General features: G+C 43.0%; 1 protein-coding gene across 3 annotated transcripts in view; it reads left to right on the forward strand.

Annotated features, from left to right (window-relative positions):
* The first annotated feature begins 13,392 nt into the window (after window positions 1-13,392).
* Window positions 13,393-22,743, forward strand: part of RNF8 (ring finger protein 8) — a 35,970-nt gene continuing 26,619 nt past the window's right edge. For all 3 annotated transcript variants that reach the window (XM_043907344.1, XM_043907346.1, XM_043907345.1), the window contains exons 1-2: window positions 13,393-13,651; window positions 22,536-22,664. In XM_043907344.1, coding sequence (XP_043763279.1) covers window positions 13,541-13,651; window positions 22,536-22,664 — 240 coding nt within the window. In that variant the 5' untranslated portion in view covers window positions 13,393-13,540. The remainder of the gene's footprint in view (window positions 13,652-22,535; window positions 22,665-22,743) is intronic.

Genomic DNA, 22,743 nt, shown 5'->3' on the forward strand with positions numbered 1-22,743 from the left:
GCAAGCCATCCAGAGCAGATGGTCCCTTTCCCCCTCCTCGCCTACTTCGGGTTTTCTAAAAAGTTCCCTTTCAAAAATAAAAGACATCTTTCCTTGATTCTTTCAGCATAGAGTCTTCCATTTTGAAGATGGACAGAGAAGAGATGATGGGAGGATGAATGAATAAGAGAATGTAGAGCTGTCAGCCCCACCTCGCCACCCCTGTCCCCCTGCCCCCAGAGACAAAGGCTGGATCATCCTATCTGGGGCCTTATCTCTCCAACAGTCACTCACCCTGAATTCCTCCAAGTCTAAGAGACTCAGTTGTGCACTCACTGTTCACCCCATCCCCAAGGTGACTAAATGTAGCAGTCTATTGAAAAATTGACCTGTGATCTCAAGATTAAAGAGTCCTTAAGGAGAAACACAGGACCTCACTTAAGATGCTACATCAAGACACCTTTTTTCTCTGCTCTATCTTTTGAAAACGCTATGAAAAAGTCCCACCTCACCCTTACTGAACCTCTCAAAGGAGAACCATGCTTCAAATCAGTTGGCAGAGTTATGCCCCCAGAGTGGATCAACCCTTGCTCACAGAGGGAACTCTGGTTTAGACATTTAAAAAACCCATCATGGTGGAGATGGGTAATAAAAGAGCCTAAAATTGATTCAAGGGACTTCTACTTTATAACTTAACAATTAAAAGAGAAGAAAACATCTTGTTTTTATGTCTGGACAAGGGAGTATAGAAAAGGTGTAAGGAGATAGTTTTTACCTGCAGGGGGTGGGTTCTGCAGAAACTGACCATTCTTCTATGGCTCAATCGTGTCCAATTCTTTGTGACCCCAAAGACTGCAGCCCCCCAGGCTCCGCTGTCCGTGGGATTTTCCAGGCAAGAATACTGGAGTGAGTTGCCATTGCCTTCTCCAGGGGATCTTCCCAACCCAGGGATCAAACCCGAATCTTTTGCATCTCCAGCATTGGCAGGCAGATTCTTTACCACTGAGTCACCTGGGAAACCCATTTTCTACATCAACGGCTAACAATTATTGGTACTTACTATGTACCAAGCATAATTATCTTACAAGTATTAACAAAATCAATTCTGGGACTTCCCTGGTAGTCCAGGGGTTAAGACTCCACACTTCTACTGTAAGGAGGTGCAGCCAAAACCAAGTCAATTCTCACAACAACCCTGTAAGTTTAATGCCATCATTTTCATGACCCTCATCTTAAAAATGGGAAAAGTGAGGCTTGGAGAGGTCAGGTAACTTACGATCGCACATCTAATAAGTAGCAGAACTGGGATTTGAACCCAGGCAACTTGGCTCTAGACTCCACACACCTCACTACCATGCTGTAGTAGCCTTTGGTTTACCAAGGAATTGAGTAGGGGTTGGCCTCACAAAAAAACACAGAGCAAAAGGCAATCACTTACACACCATTGTTTTATACCACCTCTATTCCAGGGAGATAAAGGAAATGAGAGAGGTGGAAAGAAAGAGAAAGATTTGATCATTATGATCAAATCATTTTAATTCATTAACTTGAGTTCTAAAGTCTGCAGTGACAGCTGTCTACTGAAATCCATGCTGCCCTTCCCAGAGGGCCTGTCCCTGTTTCTGGAAACTGGCTGATTAACCAGGGACTACGTTTTCCAGCCTTCCTTGGATGTAGATGGTGTCATGTGACTAGTTCCAGTAAAATATATATCCCTTTTGCAACAAGACCATTAAGAAGTAGGTGTGCCTTCTCCACTTTCTCCTCCCCTGTTTTGCTTTCCGGATGCAAATTCCCCCAAGCCCTGGGGAATAGAGAAGCCACGGAATAGAAGTTGGAGTTCTGGGTGATTTAATGGAAGGCTGTCCCCCAGTCAGGAACACTGCACTGAGTAATTATTTGAGTAAAAAATAAACCTTATTGTGTAGAGCCACTGAAATTTGGGGTTTGTATGTTATAGCAGCAATCATTACCCTAACTAGTATGTGAAGCAGTGTGTATGTGGAAAGTCTCTTCAGTCATGTCTGACTCTCTGTGACCCTATGGACCGTAGCCTGCCAGGCTGCTCTGTTCATGGAATTCCCCAAGCAAGAATACTAGAGTGGGTTGCCGTGCCCTCCTCCAGGGGATCTTTCAGACCCAGGGATTGAACCTGCATCTCTTATATCTCCTGCATTGGCAGGCAGGTAGGTTCTTTACCACTAGTGCCACCTGGGAAGCCTGTATAAAGCAGACAATTCTCCTAAGGTAGCCCTCACACACCCTTCCTGTTCCAATTTTTTATAACTGTATAAAAAACTATGCCAAAACTAAATGGCTTAACACAACCATTGGATTATGCGCACAAACTCTGTAGGTCAGGAACTCAAATGGGGCATGGCAGGGATGGTTTAGATCTACCCCATGATGTCTAAAACAAGACCGGGAGCAGGCTGTGGCTCAGATCATTAACTCCTTATTGCAAAATACAGACTTAAAGTAGGGAAAACCACGAGACCATTCAGGTATGACCTAAATCAAATCCATTACGATTATACAGTGGAAGTGAGAAACAGATTCAAGGGTTAGATCTGATAGAGTGCCTGAAGAACTATGGACAGAGGTTTGTGACATTGTACAGGAGGCCGTGATCAAGACCATCCCCAAGAAAAGAAAGGCTGAGAAAAGAAGAGGAACTAAAGGCAAAGGAGAAAAGGAAAGATATACCCATATGAATGCAGAGTTCCAAAGAATAGCAAGGAGAAATAAGAAAGCCTTCCTCAGTGATCAATGCAAACAAATAGAGTAAAACAATAGAATGGGAAAGACGAGATCTTTTCAAGAGAATTAGAGATATCAAGGGAAAATTTCATGCAAAGATGGGCTCAATAAAGGAGAGAAATGGTATGGACCTAACAGAAGCAGAAGACATTAAGAAGATGTGGCAAGAATACACAGAAGAACTGTACAAAAAAGATCTTCACAACCCAGATAACCACAATGGTGTGATCACTCACCTAGAGCCAAACATCCTGGAATGTGAAGTCAAGGGGGCCTCAGGAAGCATCACTACAAAAAAGCTAGTGGAGATGATGGAATTCCATCTAAGCTATTTCACATCCTAAAAGATGATGCTGTGAAAGTGCTGCACTCAATATGCCATCAAATTTGGAAAACTCAGCAGTGGCCACAGGACTGGAAAAGGTCAGTTTTCATTCCAATCCCAAAGAAAGGCAATACCAAAGAATGTTCAAACTACTGCACAATTGCACTCAGTTCAGTTCAGTCACTCAGTCATGTCCACTTCTTTGGGACCCCCATGGACTGCAGCATGCCAGGCCTCCCTGTCCATCACCAACTCTCGGAGTTTACTCAAACTCATGTCCATTGAGTCGGCGATGCCATCCAACCATCTCATCCTCTGTTGTCCCCTTCTCCTCCTGCCCTCAATCTTTCCCAGCATTGGGTCTTTTCCAGTGAGTCAGTTCTTCCCATCAGGTGACCAAATTACTGGAGCTTCAGCTTCAGCATCACTCCTTCCAATGAACATTCAGGACTGATTTCCTTTAGGATGGACTGCTTGGATCTCCTGGCAGTCCTAGGGACCCTCAAGAGTCTTCTCCAACAGCACAGTTCCAAAGCATCAATTCCTCGGTGCTCAGCTTTCTTTATAGTCCAACTCTCACATCCATACATGACTACTGGAAAAACCATAGCCTTGACTAGACAGACCTTTGTCAGCAAAGTAATGTCTCTGCTTTTTAATAAGCTGTCTGGATTGGTCATAGCTTTTCTCCCAAGGAGCAAGTGTCTTTAATTTCATGGCTGCAGTCACCATCTGCAGTGATTTTGGAGCCTAAGAAAAGAAAGTCTGCCACTGTTTCCAATGTTTCTCCATCTATTTGCCATGAACGGATTGGACTGGGTGCCATGATCTTTGTTTTCTGAATGTTGAGCTTTAAGCCAACTTTTTCACTCTCCTCTTTTACTTTCATCAAGTTGCTTTCTTTAGTTCTTCTTCACTTTCTGCCATAAGCATGGTGTCATCTGCATATCTGAGGTTATTGATATTTCTCCCAGAAATCTTGATTCCAGCATATGCTTCATCCAACCCAGTGTTTCTCATGATGTACTCTGCATATAAGTTAAATAAGCACAGTGACAATATACAGTCTTGATGTACACCTTTTCCTATTTGGAACCAGTCTGTTGTTCCATGTCCAATTCTAACTGTTGCTTCCTGACTTGCATATGAATTTCTCAAGAGACAGGTCAGGTGTTCTGGTATTCCCATCTCTTTCAGAATTTTCCACAGTTTCTTATGATCCACACAGTCAAAGGCTTTGGCATACTCAATAAAGCAGAAATAGATGTTTTTCTGGAACTCTCTTGCTTTTTCGATGATCCAGTGGATGTTGGCAATTTGATGTCTGGTTCCTCTGCCTTTTCTAAAACCAGCCTGAACATCTGGAAGTTCACGGTCATGTATTGTTGAAGCCTGGCTTGGAGAATTTTGAGCATTACTTTACTAGCATGTGAGATGAGTGCAATTGTGCGGTAGTTTGAGCATTCTTTGGGATTGCCTTTCTTAGGAATTGGAATGAAAACTGACCTTTTCTGGTCCTGTGGCCACTGCTGGGTTTTCCAAATTTGCTGGCATATTGAGTGCAGCACTTTCACAACATCATGTTTTAGGATCATCTCATTTCACAGTCTAGCAAAGTAATGCTCAAAAATTGCCAAGCTAGGCTTCAACAGTACGTGAACCAAGAACTTCCAGATGTTCAAGCTGGACTTAGAAATGGCAGAGAAACCAGAGATCAAATTGCCAACATCCATTGGATCATAGAAAAAGCAAGAGAGTTCCAGAAAAACATCTATTTCTGCTTCACTGACTATGCCAAAGCCTTTGACTGTGTGGATCACAACAAATTGGAAAATTCTTAAGGAGAAGGGAATACCAGACCCCTTTACCTGCCTCCGGAGAAATCTGTATGCAGGTCAAGAAGCAACAATTAGAACTGGACATGGAGAAACAGACTGGTTCGAAATTGGGAAAGGAGTATGTCAAGGCTGTATATTGTCATCCTGCATATTTAACTTAAATGCAGAGTACCTCATGAGAAACGCCGGGCTGGATGAAGCACAAGATAGAATCAAAATTGCCGGGAAAAATATCAGTAACTTCAGATATACAGATGACACCACCCTCATGGCAGAAAGTGAAGAGGAACTAAAGAGCCTCTTGGTGAAAGTGAAAGAGAGTAAAAAAGCTGGCTTAAAACTCAACATTCAAAAAACTAAGATCATGGCATCTGGTCCCATCACTTCATGGCATATAGTTGTAGAAACAGTGGAAACAGTGACAGACTTTATTTTCTTGGGCTCCAAAATCACTACAGATGGTGACTGCAGCCATGAAATTAAAGACACTTGCTCCTTGGAAGAAAAGCTATGACCAACCTAGACAGCTTATTAAAAAGCAGAGACATTACTTTGCTGACAAAGGTCTGTCTAGTCAAGGCTATGGTTTTTCAGTAGTCATGTATGGATGTAAGAGCTGGACTATAAAGAAAGCTGAGCACCGAGGAATTGATGCTTTGGAACTGTGCTGTTGGAGAAGACTCTTGAGGGTCCCCTGGACTGCAAGGAGATCCAACCAGTCCATCCTAAAGGAGGTCAGTCCTGAGTGTTCATTGGAAGGACTGATGTTGAAGCTGAAACTCCAATATTTTGGCCAAATACCCTGATGCTGGACAAGATTGAAGGCAGGAGGAGAAGGGGACGACAGAGGATGAGATGGTTGGATGGCATCACTGACTCAATGAAAATGAGTTTGAGCAAGCTCCAGGCATTGGTGAGGGACAGGGAAGCCTGTTGTGCTGCAGTCCATGGGGTAGCAGAGTCGGACACGACTGAGTGACTGAACTAACTGAACTGACTGACTGACCATGACGTTTGGGGCCTCAGCAGAATGACTCAAAGACTGGTATCCGCTAGGGGGTAACTTCATTCCTGTGTCTGGCATATTAGTTGGGACCTCAGCCTATTGGCCAGAAAATGTACACGTGGCCTTATCAGGTGACCTCTCCACTTCCTCATGGTTGACTGGATTCTAAAAGCATCCCAAAAAGCCAGGTGGAAGCTATATCACCATTGATGGCATAGCATTATTTCTGCTGGAGTCACATACCCACCCAGATTCAAGGGAAGGAAATAGAGATGCCATCTTGCAATGTGAGGAATGTCAATGTCACATTATGAAAGTGCAGGGCATGGGTGATCTTGTTGCAATCATCTTGGAAAACAATCTGTTGCACTTTCCCCCATATTTATCCCCTCCTTTTCCTTTTCTTCTTCCTGCCCTGTACTTCTTCTTCTTGTCATTTTCCTTTCCCATTCCCCAAACCTCTCCTTTGCCAACTCTAGCATTCCTCAACTCTGTTCAGTTAACATTAATTGGGTGTATGTAATGAGACAGGTGTTAGATCCACAGATATAGATAACACCCTACTTCCTTATCTGCATCCTGCTCTCTTGCTGTCTCCATTTCTCCCTCTTGGGATGAGTATAAGGCAAAATTTCTCACCCTTACCACTATTGACACTTTGGACTAGATAATTCTTATTGTGGGGACTATCTTGTTTGTAGGATGTTTTGATTCCTGGGTTGGGAAGATCTGCTGGAGAATGGATAGACTACCCACTCCAGTATTCTGGGGCTTCCCCCGGGGCTCAGCTGGTAAAGAATCCACCTGCAATGTAGGAGACCTGGGTTCAATCCCTGGGTTGGGAAGATCCCCTGGAGAAGGGAAAGGCTACGCACTCCAATATTCTGGCCTGGAGAATTCCATGGACTGTAGTCCATGGGTCACAAAGAGTAGGACACGACTGAGCCACTTTCACTTCACAGGAGGAGTTGAGTTAATAAATACCCCAAATCTTAGAAGGCAGTAACTCCAAACTGTTTTCATCATGCACTCTTAGCACCAGAGCAGTCTGAGCATACAGTCTCATAAATGAATATTTACTTATTCATGTAAAGTCTACACATATTCTCTATGTTCTTTTATGTAAGTAAAAAGTATTCACACAAGTGGACATTTTAAATATTTATTTATTTTTGGCTGTGCTGGGTCTTTGTTGCTACACGTGCAAGCTTTCTCTAGTTGGGCAAGAGGGAGCCACACTTCGTTATGGTGCCTGAGCTTCTCATTGCTGTGGCTTCTCTTTTTGCAGAGCACAGGCCCTAGGTGCACAGGCTTCAGTAGTTGAGGCTCGCTGGCTAGAGTGCGGGCTCAGAAGTTGTGGCACAGGGGTTTACTTGCCTCATGACTATGGGATCTTCGCAGCCCAGGGATACAACCTGGGTCCCCTGCATTGGTAGGAGGATTCTTAACCACTGGAACACCAGGAAGTCCCCAAAGTGGACATTTTTAAAAAGAACAGGATAAAATCCTAATTAGATATCCTGATATATTCTTTCCACAAGCAAATGGGCCCATCTTGTGCACTCCCTGAGATGTGGACATCCCACCTTAGAGACCGCTGCTGGACCATAATGAATGCAGCTTTGGGGTTACACAGACCCAGCCTCACAGCCCTGGACTCAGTCCCCTGTGCTGCCATTATTAGTAGAGTGTCACTCATGATTCAATAAAAATGCCAGGAATGCAATGGAAAATAAGACATAACCCCTCAAGAAGCTCATGGTAATGACATCATGGGCAACCCAGGAGCCCCAGGTTCCTCACATGTAAATGGGTGCAGGATGGTAAATGAGAATCAAGTAAGGTAATATACAAAAGTCATGTAGTAGGTACTCAAAAATGTACCTACTGATTCATTGCAGGGCTATTTGTGATAGTGAAAACTGAAAAGAACCCAACTGTATATCAGTAAGGTATACAGTAAAGTATATATCAACAAACAGTGGTACCTCAGCACAGCGGAGGAACATACACCTGCAAAGGGAAGGAGGACAATGTGCATATACTTCTATGGGAGTGATGGCTGTGATATAGTTAAATAAGACAAGTAAGGTGCAGGCGTGGGAGACGGTTGAATGCCTAAAGCAAGGGAGATCTTTTTAGGGTGATGAAACTATTCTCTGTGATGCTATGCATGACACTAGACATTTGCCAAAACCTGTAGAACTTTGCATTCAAAAGAGTGAAACTTTGAATGTTTATAAATTTTAAAAAATCATTTAGGCAGTCAGGGAATTTCAGATAGAATGCAGATGGTGGCAAAAGAATCTAACTGTATGAAACAGCCTCTCTGAAGGGGATAGGGGAAAAGGGTGCTGACCTAAGTAACTTTGAAAATGAGTTAAGTCTTTGAGACCAAAGGCAAAAGACCTGCATGTAAGTTGTGTAGTGTAACTGATAAAGTTGTTTTCCATGGGTGTATGGGTTAACAATTTTGAAACCACTGTACGTGTATACTGGAAATGATGATTAAGTAAATGGATGGCACATGGTGGGAGCCAGGCTTCTCACTTTTGGAGTAGTGGAAGGTCACAGGTAAGCAAGAATGATCCAGCAGTAATGCATTAGCATTGTAAGACATCAATATGCACATGTTTAATTCACAGATGGAGATATATATGTTTATGTTTATATGCATGTTTATGTATATACACTTGTTATTACATAGACACACAGCATACATGCTTGCATACATACATATTCATTGATATATGGATAGAAGTGAAAGTGGCTTAGTCGTGTCTGACTCTTTGCGACCCCATGGACTATACAGTCCATGGAATTCTCCAGGCCAGAATACTGGAGTGGGTAGCTTTTCCCTTCTCCAGGGGATCTTCCCAACCCAGGGACGGTACCCAGGTCTCCCACATTGCAGGCAGATTCTTTACCAGTTGAGCCACAAGGAAAGCCCAAGAATACTGGAGTAGGTAACCCATCCCTTCTCCAGGGGATCTTCCTGACCCAGGAATCGAACCGGGGTTTCCTGCATTGCAGGCAGATTCTTTACCAACAGAGCTACCAGGGTAAGCCCATATGGATATAAAAGGGTTAGTATTCGCATGTATGGCTTCCCAGGACATATACTCATTGCTCTGCCAGTTGAGAGAACCTAGAAGCGAGAACATCCCAGTAGCAATGAGCATACCTGGTGCCTAGATCCTGGTTTCTAATACCATTTTCCAATAAAAGGAACCAGCGCTCCCTGGGGAAATGGCTCATACCAAGTTGAGAGCATCTTATGCTAGAAAGTAAGAAAGTCCTCAGTAAAACACAATAATGGAAGTATGCCAAAGAAACAATGTAGCCAATTGAAAGAGTTCTCAACAGCCACAGTGGGAACAGTTTGAGTAACAAAGTGGTATTGTATTATAGCACAAAGTATAAAATAAGTGTTCATGAGTTCATACTGATGTCATAAATGACTTGATAAATAAGTGGGAGAGAAGAGACAAATTTTTCCTGCAGAAGAATTCCAAGTAATTTATGTGGATACCATGCCCTTAAGAAAGTGGAGCGTCACTCTCGACTCGGGTGGGTTGTGCGATGATTTCCTTCCAAAGAACACAGGCAAAGAAGGGCAAGAGTAACTTCACAGCAGAGAAACGTGACAAACACCACCTCAGCCAGGTAATCAAGATTAACATTAATAGTAATAATTCACGTTGATAGCATGTACCCTTAATGTGCTATGAGAACGGCAATTTATCCCTGTGGTCTTCCTCCCCAAAACCATTACCCCAATCTAATCATGAAAAAAATATGAGCCAAGTCCCTCGTGAGAAATATTCTACAAAATACCTAGCTAATATTCCTCAAAACTGTCAAATTCATCAAAAACAGGGAAAGTCCAAGAAACTGTCACAGCCAAGAAGAGCCTAAGGAGACGTGATAACTAAATGTCAAGATGGCCTTCAGGTGCACTTGCTGCTGCTGGGACAGAACACGAAGGGGAGAGGGAGGACAGAGACTCATCCAAAGCTTAGGGAAGCATCTCCATGAGTGCAGGCACAGCTCCCACCAATTTTCCTGACTCAAAGGCACACAGACAAAATGTTCCAGGCTGGGACTGCAGTCTAGTTAGGAAACTAGTTTCTGGAAATGGACCTGAACTGGCAGCCTCCACCACTATGTAATTTGTTACTCTGGGAAGATTATTAAGCCTCTCTGTGCCTCTTTTCTCATCATTCCTAAAGTAGAAATTATAATTGTAGCCACTGTCATCATATTGTTTATGAGAAGCCATCAGGATAAAGTGCATAGGCTGCTTGGTCTAGTACTTGACACTTGGCTCTCAATAAATATTATTGTTGTTGTTCAGTCACCCAGCCCTGCTCGACACTTTGTGACCCCATGGACTGCAGCACACCAGGCCTCCCTGTCCCTCACCATCTCCTGAAGTTTGCCCAAGTTCATGTCCATTGCATCAATGATGCCATGCAACCATCTCATCCTGTGACACCCTCTTCTCCTTCAATCTTCTCCTTCTCAATCTTTTCCAGCATCAGGGGCTTTCCCAATGAGTTGGCTGTTTGCATTAGATGACCAAAATACTGGAGCTTCAGCTTCAGCATCAATCAGTCCTTTCAACAAGTATTCAGGCCTGATTTCCCTCAAGAGTGACTGGTTTGATCTCCTTGCTGTCCAAGAGATTCTCAAGAGCCTTCTCCAGCACCAGTTTGAAAGCATCAAATCTCTGGCATTCTGCCTTCTTTATGGTCCAGCTCTCACAACCGTACGTGACCACTGGGAAGACCATAGCCTTGACTATACAGACTTCTGTCAGCAGAGTAATGTCTCTGCTTTTCAACACACTATCTAGGTTTGTCATAGCCTTCCTTCCAAGAAGCAATTGTCTTCTTATTTCATGGCTACAGTCACTATCCACAGTGATTTTAGAACCCAAAAAGAGGAAATCTGTCACTACTTCCACCTTTTCCCCCTCTATTTGCCATGAAGTGATGGGGCCGGATGCCATGATCTTAGTTTTTTTAATATTTAGTCATAAGCCAGCTCTTTCACCCTCCTCCACCATCATCAAGAGGCTCCTTATTTCCTCTTCATTTTCTGCCATTAGAGTGGTATCATCCGCATATCTGAGGTTGTTGATGTTTCTCCCGCCTATCTTGATTCCAGCTTCAAACTCATCCAGTCCAGTATTTCTCATGATGTGCTCAGTGTATAAACAAACAGGGTGACAGCAGACAGCCCTGTTGTACTCCTTTCTCAATCTTGAACCAATCAGGGTTCAAACTGTTGCTTCATGACCCCCATACAGGTTTCTCAGGAGACAGGTAAGATGGTCTGGTATCCCCATCTCTTTGTGAGCTTTCCACAGTTTATTATGATCCACACAGTCAAAGGCTTTAGCAGAGTTGATGAAACAGAGGTAGGTGTTTTTCTGGAATTCCCTAGCTTTCTCCATGATCCAGCGAATGTTGGTAATTTGATCCCTAATTCCTTCACTGCCTTGTCATGAAGGGGCTTGCCATAGCTCAATGAACCTATGAGCCATGCTGTGTAGGGCTACCCAAGCTGGACGGGTCACAGCGGAGAGTTCTGACAACATACGATCCCCTGGGGGAGGGAAAGGCAAACCACCCCAGTATACTTGCCATGAGAATCTCATGAACTGTATTAAAGGACAATAAATGTTAGCCATTTACTATCTCATTTTGTATGATTCATTATTTAGTATATATATTTTCTGCCAACAGAATTTAAGAAAATTGTTAACCACATACTGAAAAACTAAAAGATGAAAGGGGGCATTGAGTTATAATGTAGTTACTACAGGGAGCAGTTACCAGACCATACTGGAGAGTCAAAGGAAAGAGTCTAAAGTTGTTTGTTTTTTAATTAATAGCTTTGTTGAGGGTAATTCACACACCATAAAATTCATCCATTGGTGGACAAAGAAGATGTGGTGTGTGTATGTGTATATATATATTTCATTCTTTTTATGCCTTAGTAATATTCCATTGTGTGTATGTGTGTGTGTGTGTGTGTGTATATATATGTATACACATACACACAATGGAATATTACTAAGGCATAAAAAGAATGAAATAATGCCATTTGCAGCAACATGGTGAAACTAGAGATTATCATATTAAGTGAAGTAAGTCAGAAAGAGAAAGACAAATACCATATGATATCACTTTTGTGTGGAATCTAAAAAAAAAACACAAATGTTTACAAAACAGAAACAGACTCACAGGCTTAGAAAACAAACTTCTGGTTATCAAAGGGAAAGGGTAGGGAGAGAGATAAATTAGAAGCTTGGGATGTGCCACTGCAGACTACTACACATAGAATAAATCACACAGTCCTACTGAATAGCACAGAGATCTATATTCTGTATCCTGTGAAAAATCATAATGGAAAAGAATATATATGTATAACTGAGTCACTTTGCTGTGCAGCAGAAATTAACACAATATTGTAAATCAACTATATGTCAATCAACTATATGTCAACTATATGTAAATCAACTATATGGCAATAAAATTTTTAAAAATCCATCAGAAATGCATGCTTCAAGGATTTTGCAGTAGATTTATACTCATCACTACAATCTAGTTTCATTTTCATTTATTTACTTATTTTTAATTGAAATATAATTGATGTAGGATATTATGTTCCAGTGTATACCACAATCCAGTTTTAAACAATTCTATCACCTCCGAAAATTCTCTCAAGTTCATCTGCATTCAGCCCCTAGGCTTCCACACTTAGCAGCAGGTAACTGCTTTCTGCCTGGATAGATTTGCCTAATAAGCTCTAAGTTTTTTTTATACTTTTTTTGCTGGGGGGCGGGAAGCGGGGGCGGGGAGGGGGGCGGGGGAAGGGTGAGTCGCCCTGCTAGCTGGCAGGATCTGTTTTTTTGCAGGATCTTAATTCCCCAACAAGGGACTGAACTGCACTACCCTGTCAGTGAAAGCGAGGAGTCCTAACCACTAGACTGCCAAGGGATTCCTTTCTTTCTTCTTTTTTTTTTTTTTTTTAATATTTTTTTTCAGTCTAAGTTTAAAAAAAAATAGTTAAAGGAGATGGTGCAAAAGAGGTTCTATTTAAAACAACTTTAATAGATTTAAAACAAAACAAGTTAAAAGTTGTTTAATAGTAGGTTATAATTTTAAATAACAGCGTTATAAAGCAAAATTTTTAAAAAGGAGGAAAAGTGAGACGAGACTCCATTGTGGAGAGGCTAAGACTGGGGTAAGGGTTCTACAAAGGGTGTGCAAGGTGTGACAGGAGCATTAGAGTGCCTGGGGCGGGGGGGTGGGGGGCAAATGCCTCACCTTGGGCTAGACCCACCCTCACCTGGCCTAGACCACCTCACCTGGACTAGACCACCCTCACCTGGGCTACCGGCCGCCTAGCGCCCTCCTCTCGCGCAGGCGCAGTGACTCCCGCTCGCTGGCGGGGCGGGCTGGGGGCGGAGCCCAAGCGAACATTCACATCGATCGTGAGCCCGTAGCGACTGCTTCTGTCTGTGGTGTAGGTATGGCGCCCGCGAGGAAGCCGAGAGGCGGCGGGAACCCACGTCAGGGTCTCGCTGTGTGCTGACTGCGACCCTGGTCTGAGTGGACTATGGGGGATCCCGGCTCCCTGGTCACGGAAGGCGGCGCGGGTGAACGGAGCTGGTGTTTGCGGCGAGTGGGGATGAACGCCGAGTGGCTGCTGCTGGAGGATGGAAACGAGGTGAGGGGGAGGGGTCTTCTTGAGGCGAGGGAAGGGGGTTGGAGGAGGCCAGGGTCCAAGGGAGGCCTCGCGTCCGGGCGGGAAGGATGAACCGGAAAGAGGAGGTGGGAGAAGTAGAGGAGAGCGGTGAGGGGTGGGTCCTGGATGAGGGAATGGAGAAAGGGGCCTGGTGCGAGCGGTTTGGGGGCGGGGAGGGTCTCAGGTGGGAGGTGTCCGGGGGAAGTAGGGCCGCGCGGGAGAAAAGATGGCCCCTCTGACAGCGGCCTAGGCCCGAGGGGCGAGCTGGGCCAGGTGTCTGGGTTGTGGGAAGGAGCCTGGTCGAGGGGTAGAGCGAGAGGTGAGCGTCGAGACTGTGACTACTGCTGGGGTTTCGAGGGGAAAGGAGGCGACTGTGGGTCTCACGGACGGCGACCGCCCGGGTGGCGGAACTGGGAGGCGGAGCTGCCCGGCATCTGAGGGGGAAGCTCGGAGGACTGCTGAGAGAGGAAACTTTCTCAAGTTTATTTTGAAAACCATTGCGAGCTTGGGATAGTGCCCCTTAAAATACCCAGGCTTTAACGTAAAAGTGTCTTTTTCTTTTCCAGTTCATGAGAATTGGCGCTTTGATATGGGCCACAATTCTCCTGTGAGTCTCGGTACTGCCCATTGGCACCTCCTGGGTTGGGGTAGGGTTTCAGAAACATGAGAATTCTCTCTAGAGGCCGTTTATGACGTTCTCCAATGCTGTCATAAATGCAAAACAAAAACAACTTGAGAGGTGAGGCACAGTTTCAGTTGGAGGCCGCTAGGACTGGGGTGGTGGTTTTACAGATGATGGAAAAGAGAGGGAAGAGAGAATTAAGTCTACTTGGAAAGGATGGCTAGATCAGGGACCATTTTGGGGTGACTGGGAACCGTTTTGGTTTTGGAAACATTTGTGTGAAGGACAAAGAAGTCTTTAGGTAATTTTATATGTTTAAATTTTTCCTATAAGTTAGGTAATCTCGGTTCAGTCTCTTGGGTATTTATTGAGTACTTACATTGTTTGGTATAGTAAGAGAGGGATAAATAATAATGGCTTCTACTCTCAAAGAGTGCACTGCTTGACTGGGAAAAGGAGGATTTTATACAGTGAAGCAGTTTGAGAACATCCATGCAGAAGCTAATCAAGTGCCAAGCTGTGGTTTATTTAGTATTAAGGAAAAGAAGGCAGCACGGTTGTCTGAGGAGGCTTTACAAATAGGTGAGAAAAGGAGAGAACCAAAAGGCAAGGGAGAAAGGGAAGCAAACACCCAACTGAATGCTGGGTTCCAGAGAATAGCAAGGAGAGATAACAAAGCCTTCTTAAGTGATCAGTGCAAAGAAATAGAGTAAAACAATAGAATCTGAAAGACTAGAGATCTCAAGAAAATTGGAAATGTCAAGGGGAACATTTCATGCAAGGATGGGCACGATAAAGGACAGAACAGTAAGGACCTAACAGAAGAGATTAAGAGGTGGCAAGAATACACAGAAGAGCTATACAAAAAAGGTCTTAATGACCCAGATAACCACAACAGTATGATCACTAACCTAGAGCCAGACATCCTGTAGTGTGAAGTCAAGTGGGCATTAGGAAGCTTTACTACAAACAAAACCAGTAGAGGTGACAGAGTTCCAGCTGAGCTATTCAGATCCTAAGAAATGATGTTGTAAAAGTGCTGCACTCAATATGTCAGCAAATTTGGAAAAGTCAGCAGCCGCCACAGGACTGGAAAAGGTTAGTTTTCATTCCAGTCCCAAAGGACAGTGCCAGAGAATGTTCAAACTACTGTACAGTTGCACTCATTTCACAAGGTAATGCTCAAAATCTTCAGCAGTACATGAACCGAGAACTTCCCGATGTACCAGGTAAATTTAGAAAAGGCAGAGGAACCAGAGATCAAATTTCCAGCGTCTGTTGGATCATAAAGAAAACAAGGGAATTCCAGAAGAACATCTGCTTCTGATTCATTGACTATACTAAAGTCTTTGACTGTGTGGATCACAACAAACTGTGGGAAATTCTTAAATAGATGGAAATACCAGACCACCTTACCTGTCTGTTGAGAACCCTGTGTGCAGGTCAAGAAGCAACAGTTAGAACCTGACATGAAACAACAGACTGGTTCAAAATTGGGAAAGAAGTACATCAAGGCTGTATATTATCACCTTGCTTATTTAGCTTATATGCAGAGTACATCATGCAAAATGCTGGGCTGGATGAATCACAAGCTAGAATCAAGTTTGCTAGGAGAAAGTGAAGGGGAAAGTGAAAAAACTGGCTTAAAACTCAGTATTCAAAAAATTAAGATCATGGTATCCAGTTCCATCACTTCATGGCAAGTAGGTGGAGATAAAGTGGAAACAGTAACACATTTTATTTTCTTCGGCTCCAAAATCACTGCAGATTGTGACTGCCATCGTGAAATTGAAAGATGCTTGCTCCCTTGAAAGAAAGCTGTAACAAACCTAGACAACGTATTAAAAAGCAGGGACATCACTTTGCCAGAAAGGTCCATATAGTTAAAGCTATGGTTTTTCCAGTAGTCATGTACAGATGTGAGAGTTGGATCATAAAGTAGGCTGAGTGCCATAGAATTGATGCTTTCAAATTGTGGTGCTGTAGAAGAGTCTTGAGAGCCCCTTAGACTGCAAGATCAAACCAGTAAATCCTAAAGGAAATCAACCTTGAATATTCATTAGAAGGACTGATGCTGAAGCTCCAATACTTTGGCCACCTGATGCAAAAGAACTGACTCCTTAGAAAAGACCGTGATGCTGGGAAAGATTGAGGGCAGGAGGGGGAGCAACAGAGGGTGAGATGGTTGGATAGCATTACCCACCCAATCGATATGAGTTTGAGCAAATTCCAGAAGATAGTGAAGGACAGGGAAGCCTGGCACACTGTAGTTCATGGGGTCACAAGGAAGTTTTTTTTTAATTTATGCATTTATTTATTTGATCTTAGTTATGGCATGCAGGATCTTCACTGCATCATGCAGGATCTTTCATTGTGGCATGTGGACTCAGTAGTTGTGGTGTGCAGGCTTAGTTGCTCCACAGCATGTGGGATCTTTGTTCCCCTGCCAGGGATTGAACTCACATCCCCTACGTTGCAAGGCAGATTCTTAACCACTGGACCACCAAGGAAGTCCATGCTTTGGGGAAGTTTAACAAATGACGATACTAACACCTGCATAATAGTAACTCTACCTTATTTTTTATAGGGCCAAACGCTTCACACACATCACCTAGTGCAAGCCCTGCACATGTACCACACCCACACACAACTCTATAAGGAATTTAGAATAGTCATGTTAATTCATTCTTTAAGTTGCCATGGGGACTTCCCTGATGGTTCAGTGGTTAACACTCTGCCCTTCCAATGCATGGGGCACAGGTTTCACCCCTGGTTGGGAAACTAAGATTCCACATGATGCACAGCCCACCCAGCTCTACCCCCATGAGAAAAAAAAAAAGAAAAAATTTCAGTTGTGATGCATTAATTCATTGCTTCTCAGTAGCTTGGTAGCAGTGAGAGTCTTGGGGAGGGTGCAGACAGAAAGAGTTAAAGCCTCTGCAGCAAGGGGACTATAAAGTGCTCCTATACATATTTTAAACTATTGGATAATTTTTTGTGAGGCTACCTCTAATGGGGCTCTCCTCATAGACCTGGCCATTTGCAAGGTCGGATCTTAGGAAGTGGTTCATACACAGCACGCAGTGTGTATGAGCAGAGCTTGAGTCAAAGCCAAGACGTGATGTCTTGCTAATTGTAATAGTCCCCAAACCATAGCACAAGATGGTGCACACAAGATTTTAGGAGGTATGCTGATACCATTTAGTTACAACAGCAGAGTAAGGTCAGTTTCTTGCCTTCCCAGTTCCCCAAAGTCTCAGCTATAATAATGAAAGTTCCTCTCATTTCACTGAAGGAAATACTGTAGCAAAGTGTCTGCCTGAATGGGTGTCTTTAAATTTCTTAAACCAGCCCAGAGAGCTTGGTAGAAAAACAAATAGATTTATTGCCAACTATCTAGTTCCCAGGCCCTATAAATATCTACGCCTTTGGGGAAAACCATAGTATCTTCATTTTTCTTTTTTTCTTCTCTTGTATTTGGTTTTCACGAAGCTCTTTGCCCTAGTGAAAGTGAAAGTCACTCAATCGTGTCCAACTCTCTGTGACCACATGGACTATATATAGTCCATGGAATTCTCCAGGGCAGAATACTGGAGTGGGTAGCCATTCCCTTCTTCAGGGGATCTTCCCAACCCAGGGATTGAACCCAGGTTTCCCATATTACAGGCAGATTCTTTATCAGCTGAGCCACCAGGGAAGCCCTAAGAGGGTTGTTAAAAGGGAAAGGATCATCAGAGAGGAGTTGATGGTTATTTGGGATGCAGTAGGAGTCATGCCTGGGCTTCTCCGGTGGCTCAGTGGTATCTGCCTGCAGTGCAGGAGTCACAGGAGACGCTGGTTTGCTCCCTGGGTGGGGGAGATCCCCTGGAGGAGGGCATGGCAACCCACGCCAGTATTCTTACTAGAGAATCCCACGGACACAGGAGCCTGGTAGGCTACAGCTCATAGGGTTGCAGAGTCGGACATGACTGAAGCAACTTAGCATACACGCAGGAGTCATGCCTAGGGGGAAAGCGTTAGTAAAGGTGGGTAAGGACAGGATTAACTTGTAGACTAATACTGTCAGTAAGTGAAGAGGCTGGCACAACTTTGTAAATGGAAGCAACCCATAGCTTGTTAGTTAATAGTTTGTTGTTATGTTATGAATGATCATGGGATATTCAGATAAGCTAAATAGATGAATGATGTCTTGCTAATTCTAACAGTCCCCAAACCATAGCACAAGATGGTGCACACAAGATTTTAGGAGGTATGCTGATACCATTTAGTTACAACAGCAGAGTAAGGTCAGTTTCTTGCCTTCCCAGTTCCCCAGAGTCTCAGCTATAATAATGAAAGTTCCTCTCATTTCACTGAAGGAAAAACTGTAGCAAAGTGTTTGCCTGAATGGGTGTAGATGAATTATCAATATATCAGGGTATAGTCTAGGACCAGAGAGTGAAGGGAAAGAGAAAAAAGTGTTTCCTTCCTTTCCTGGATTCAGAGTTCATAGGCAATTTCAGAAAAAGCACTCATTATTCCCTTTTTTGTATTATTTTCTCCAGGCTACCCATAATGGCGGTCTGTCTCCCCTCAAATATTGAAGTGGAATATTGAATACTTTCTTGCTAGAAATAAAGCTACCTAAATGGAAATTCTTATTGAATATGGGTGACAGATAAATCCTTAACATTCCATTTTTAAAGGATATGTGTGCTCAGAGGAACTTCTATAATTAATTTCTGGCAAACGTCAAAGCATTGAGAAACTTCAGACTCAGGATTTTGGTCGAGGTGATCACTACATTTTAAAGGCAAACAAGTCAGGTTTGTAAGGTTCCTGGCTGCTGCTCCGTGGTTTCCAGTGGTAATAACCCATTTTCCAACTTCTGACCTAAAAAACACCCATCTCCTGGAATCCAGGAGGACTCATAAGCAAGATCTCTTTATTTTTCCATTTATTCACAAATATTTACTGAGCAGAAAGAGGCTCTAAGGAGTACAGAAATATTGTGGTACACAAGATGGATAAGGTCCGTGCTCATGAAATTTAAATTCTAAATATAAATGTAGAAAAATAAATAAAAGTAGACAAAAATAAATGAAACAAGCAAGGTAATTTTGGATTGTGGTAAGCACATGCTAATAATGTGAAGGAATGCAATGGCGAGGGAGGGAGCAGGCAGCAACTTTAGATCAGGTAATCAGGGTAGGCCTCTGAGGAGCTGAAACTTGAAAGATGGGAAGGAGCCCATGCAAATGTCTGAAAGAAGAATGTTCTAACCAGAGGAGATAGGTGAAAATACCCTCAGGTAGAAGTCAGTGTTTCTAACCATGATGTGGGATAAACTGAAGAGACAGAGGGAGTTAGGACATTGAGGGCCTTAGAGAGTGTGGAAGGAAGTTTGGATTATTAGAGAATTTTAAGAAAGGAGAAGACCTGGTTTAAGGTTTTATATTACTACTCTAGCTACTGTGTAAAGAATGGGGGCTAGCACAGGAGCAAAAACAGCCTAACTAGAGGAAGCAGTGTGGTTTGGATTAAGATAGTGGCCACTGATAGAAGTGAGTAGATTTAGGGCATATTTGAATTACAGCCAGTAGATTTTGCTGATGATTTGAATGTGGATCTAGATGAGGGCCATGGATGGCTCCTGGGTTTGGGGCTAACCAGTGGGTTGGGTGGTAGTGTGAGTTACTGAGATGAGAGTTTGCGGGGAGGAATAGATTGGGGCAAAAAGCTATGGTGGTTTTTGAGGGACTGAGGACAGGCATGATTTTGAAAGAATTTCAAGAGGAACAAAAGAGGCTTTTAGAAAACCACAGACTATTTGGCTTAATATTCCCAAGTAAGGTTGGGGTTATAGATCTCTAAAGAGGTGACTTGTGTACCAAGAAGAAAAAGCAAATTCTGTGATCTGGATTCCAGAAGAATCTTATTTCCTTCCTTCACAGGGTTATTATGAACTCGACTGGTTTGTCAAAAAAATATGTTAGATGTGAACTGGGACTTCATTGCAACCTCTCATTATGGATAAGATGGAAAATAAGGACTTTTTCTTTTTCATCTTTTGGTTGAACTATAACTGTTGAAGGTGATTGCTAAATTGTGTGGTAGAATGTTTACTAGGCTGTCCTGAGAGCTTTGCCTTTGGTTGTAGCCTATTTTAATCTTTTTATCTGTGTCTTGAATGAAGGTACAGAGGGCATCATATCATTTTGGTGGGTGACTCAAAGCTGGAAGAGATACTGATTATGTCTGATGGCAGATGAAAAGTTTAGAAAGGTCTTGACAAGCTCATGATAGGCTGAATTAACAAGATGAAATTTAATAGGAATCAATTGATCCTGTACTGGAATCCAGATTTACCAACTAGTCAAATATAGGATAGAAGAGACATGATTTAGCATAAAAATTCTTAGGGGAGGGGTTCAGTTCAGTCGCTCAATCATGTCCTTTTCGACCCCAAGGACTGCAGTACGCCAGGCTTCCCTGTCCATCACCAACTCCTGGAGCTTGCTCAAACATCAAGTCAGTGATGCCATCCAACCATCTCATCTTCTGTTGTCCCTTTCTCCTGCCTTCAGTCTTTTCCAGCATCAAAGTCTTTTCCAGTGAGTCAATTCTTCAAATCAGGTGGCCAAAGTATTGGAGTTTTAGCTTCAGCATTAGTCCTTCCATGAATATTCAGGACTGATTTCCTGACTGATTTGATCTTCTTGCAGTCCAAGGGGCTCTTGAGTCTTCTCCAATACCACAGTTCAAAAGCATCAATTCTTTGGTGCTCAGCTTTCTTTCCTTCTTTCTTTCAGGGGAGGATTAGACCAAGAAATTTAATTATTCTTAAGCCTAAAGATACATTGACAGTGTGATATATCAGCTATGAAAGCTAATGCATTTTATATGCTCCAGTGATAATATCTAGGACTGAGAAAGTGATACTTGCATCCGGCTATGTAATAAAAATTAGGTTTATTTTTCTTGATGTGGTATCCAGGAATAAAAATAAACCAGGGGTCTCTTCACAGACCCATAGGATGGCAAAAAGACTCAAACCTATGCCATGGAGTTACATCAAAGTAATTGGAAACACAGGGTCAAGAAAAGGGAAGATTCAATAAATAATTTATAGCTGCCATGTGAAAAGGGGAATTGGAGATTTTTCTGGTGGTGCCCAGAGCAGAGCCTGAGCCAAAGAATGGAATTTATAGAAAGAAAGAGGCCAAGTCAGAACCATTAAAAAATTGGAGAAACTGTCTTGTATAGAAGCTATAGTTCTTGGCAGTGTTTAAGACTAGTTGATGGGGGTGTGTAGAAAGGAATCCTCCATCCTGAGTGGCCTTTCAGAATCTGAAGAAGATTTAACTTCGGGACCAGGAACCAGGTTTGATCACTCAAGAGTTTTTGTGTAGCAGAGTTTTATTAAAGTGAAAAGGGACAGGAAAGCTTCTGATGTGGACACCAGAAGGGGATGGAGAATGACTCCCCCCCCCGCCGCCAGTGTTAGCAAGGGAGTTACATACTTTTTAATTAGTTATTACAATAAATCAAAAGAACGTCTCAAGGTTGTAAAGATCTTACTAAACCCACTCCCATAATTTACATTTTAAGATAACAGAGTTCAGTTCAATTCAGTCACGTCCAATTCTTTGCGACCCCATGAATCGCAGCACGCCAGGCCTCCCTGTCCATTACCAACTCTCCGAGTTTACTCAGACTCATTGGCCAGAAGGTTTTCAGGAAGAAGAAACTGTCCTCAAGCAGGATACATTGTTGTTCTTTAATCCTTAGTACAGAGTTTAAACTGAGTTGTTTGTTATGTAATCATCAGTTCCTGGCTTAAAGGAAAAAATGTTTTATGTGACTAAAACTAAGAAATGTAGAGGAAAAAAAAAAATTTGTCCTCTCCTCTTCCTTGAGAACCCTAGACCCCTGTCTCTGCTTTGAGAGCCCCAGACCCCTTTCTCCTCCTCCGGGACTCCTGACTTCTTATCAACCTGCCTAGGAATTGACTCTCATCACCAATCCTAATACTCCATGGCTAACTCTGTTCAACTAACTCTCGTCACAGCTTTTTGCCTTTTTCTACTCAGTGGCTCCAGTGGCAAATGAAGGAGGAGATGGCCAACGATCTATTTGGGTTTCATGGGAGTCTGGTTTCATAAGTCGAGACTTGTGGATACTGCTGGTTGACAAGATGGCAAAGGACCTCCTTTTTCAGTGCAGTGGCTCATTGTGTCTCTTACTTTGTTATTATCTTCCTAGGTGACTGTAGGGCGAGGATTTGGTGTTACATACCAGTTGGTATCAAAAATCTGCCCTCTGATGATTTCCCGAAACCACTGTATTTTGAAGCAGAATGCTGAGGGTCAGTGGACGATTATGGACAACAAGGTACAGTAATGCACAGAAGCCTAGTTACTTTTACTGGATTTTTTTTTTTAATTGGAGGATAATTGCTTTACAGTATTGT

The sequence above is a fragment of the Cervus elaphus genome, chromosome 7 (assembly GCF_910594005.1).
Source record: "Cervus elaphus chromosome 7, mCerEla1.1, whole genome shotgun sequence".
NCBI classification, from domain to species: Eukaryota; Metazoa; Chordata; class Mammalia; order Artiodactyla; family Cervidae; genus Cervus; species Cervus elaphus.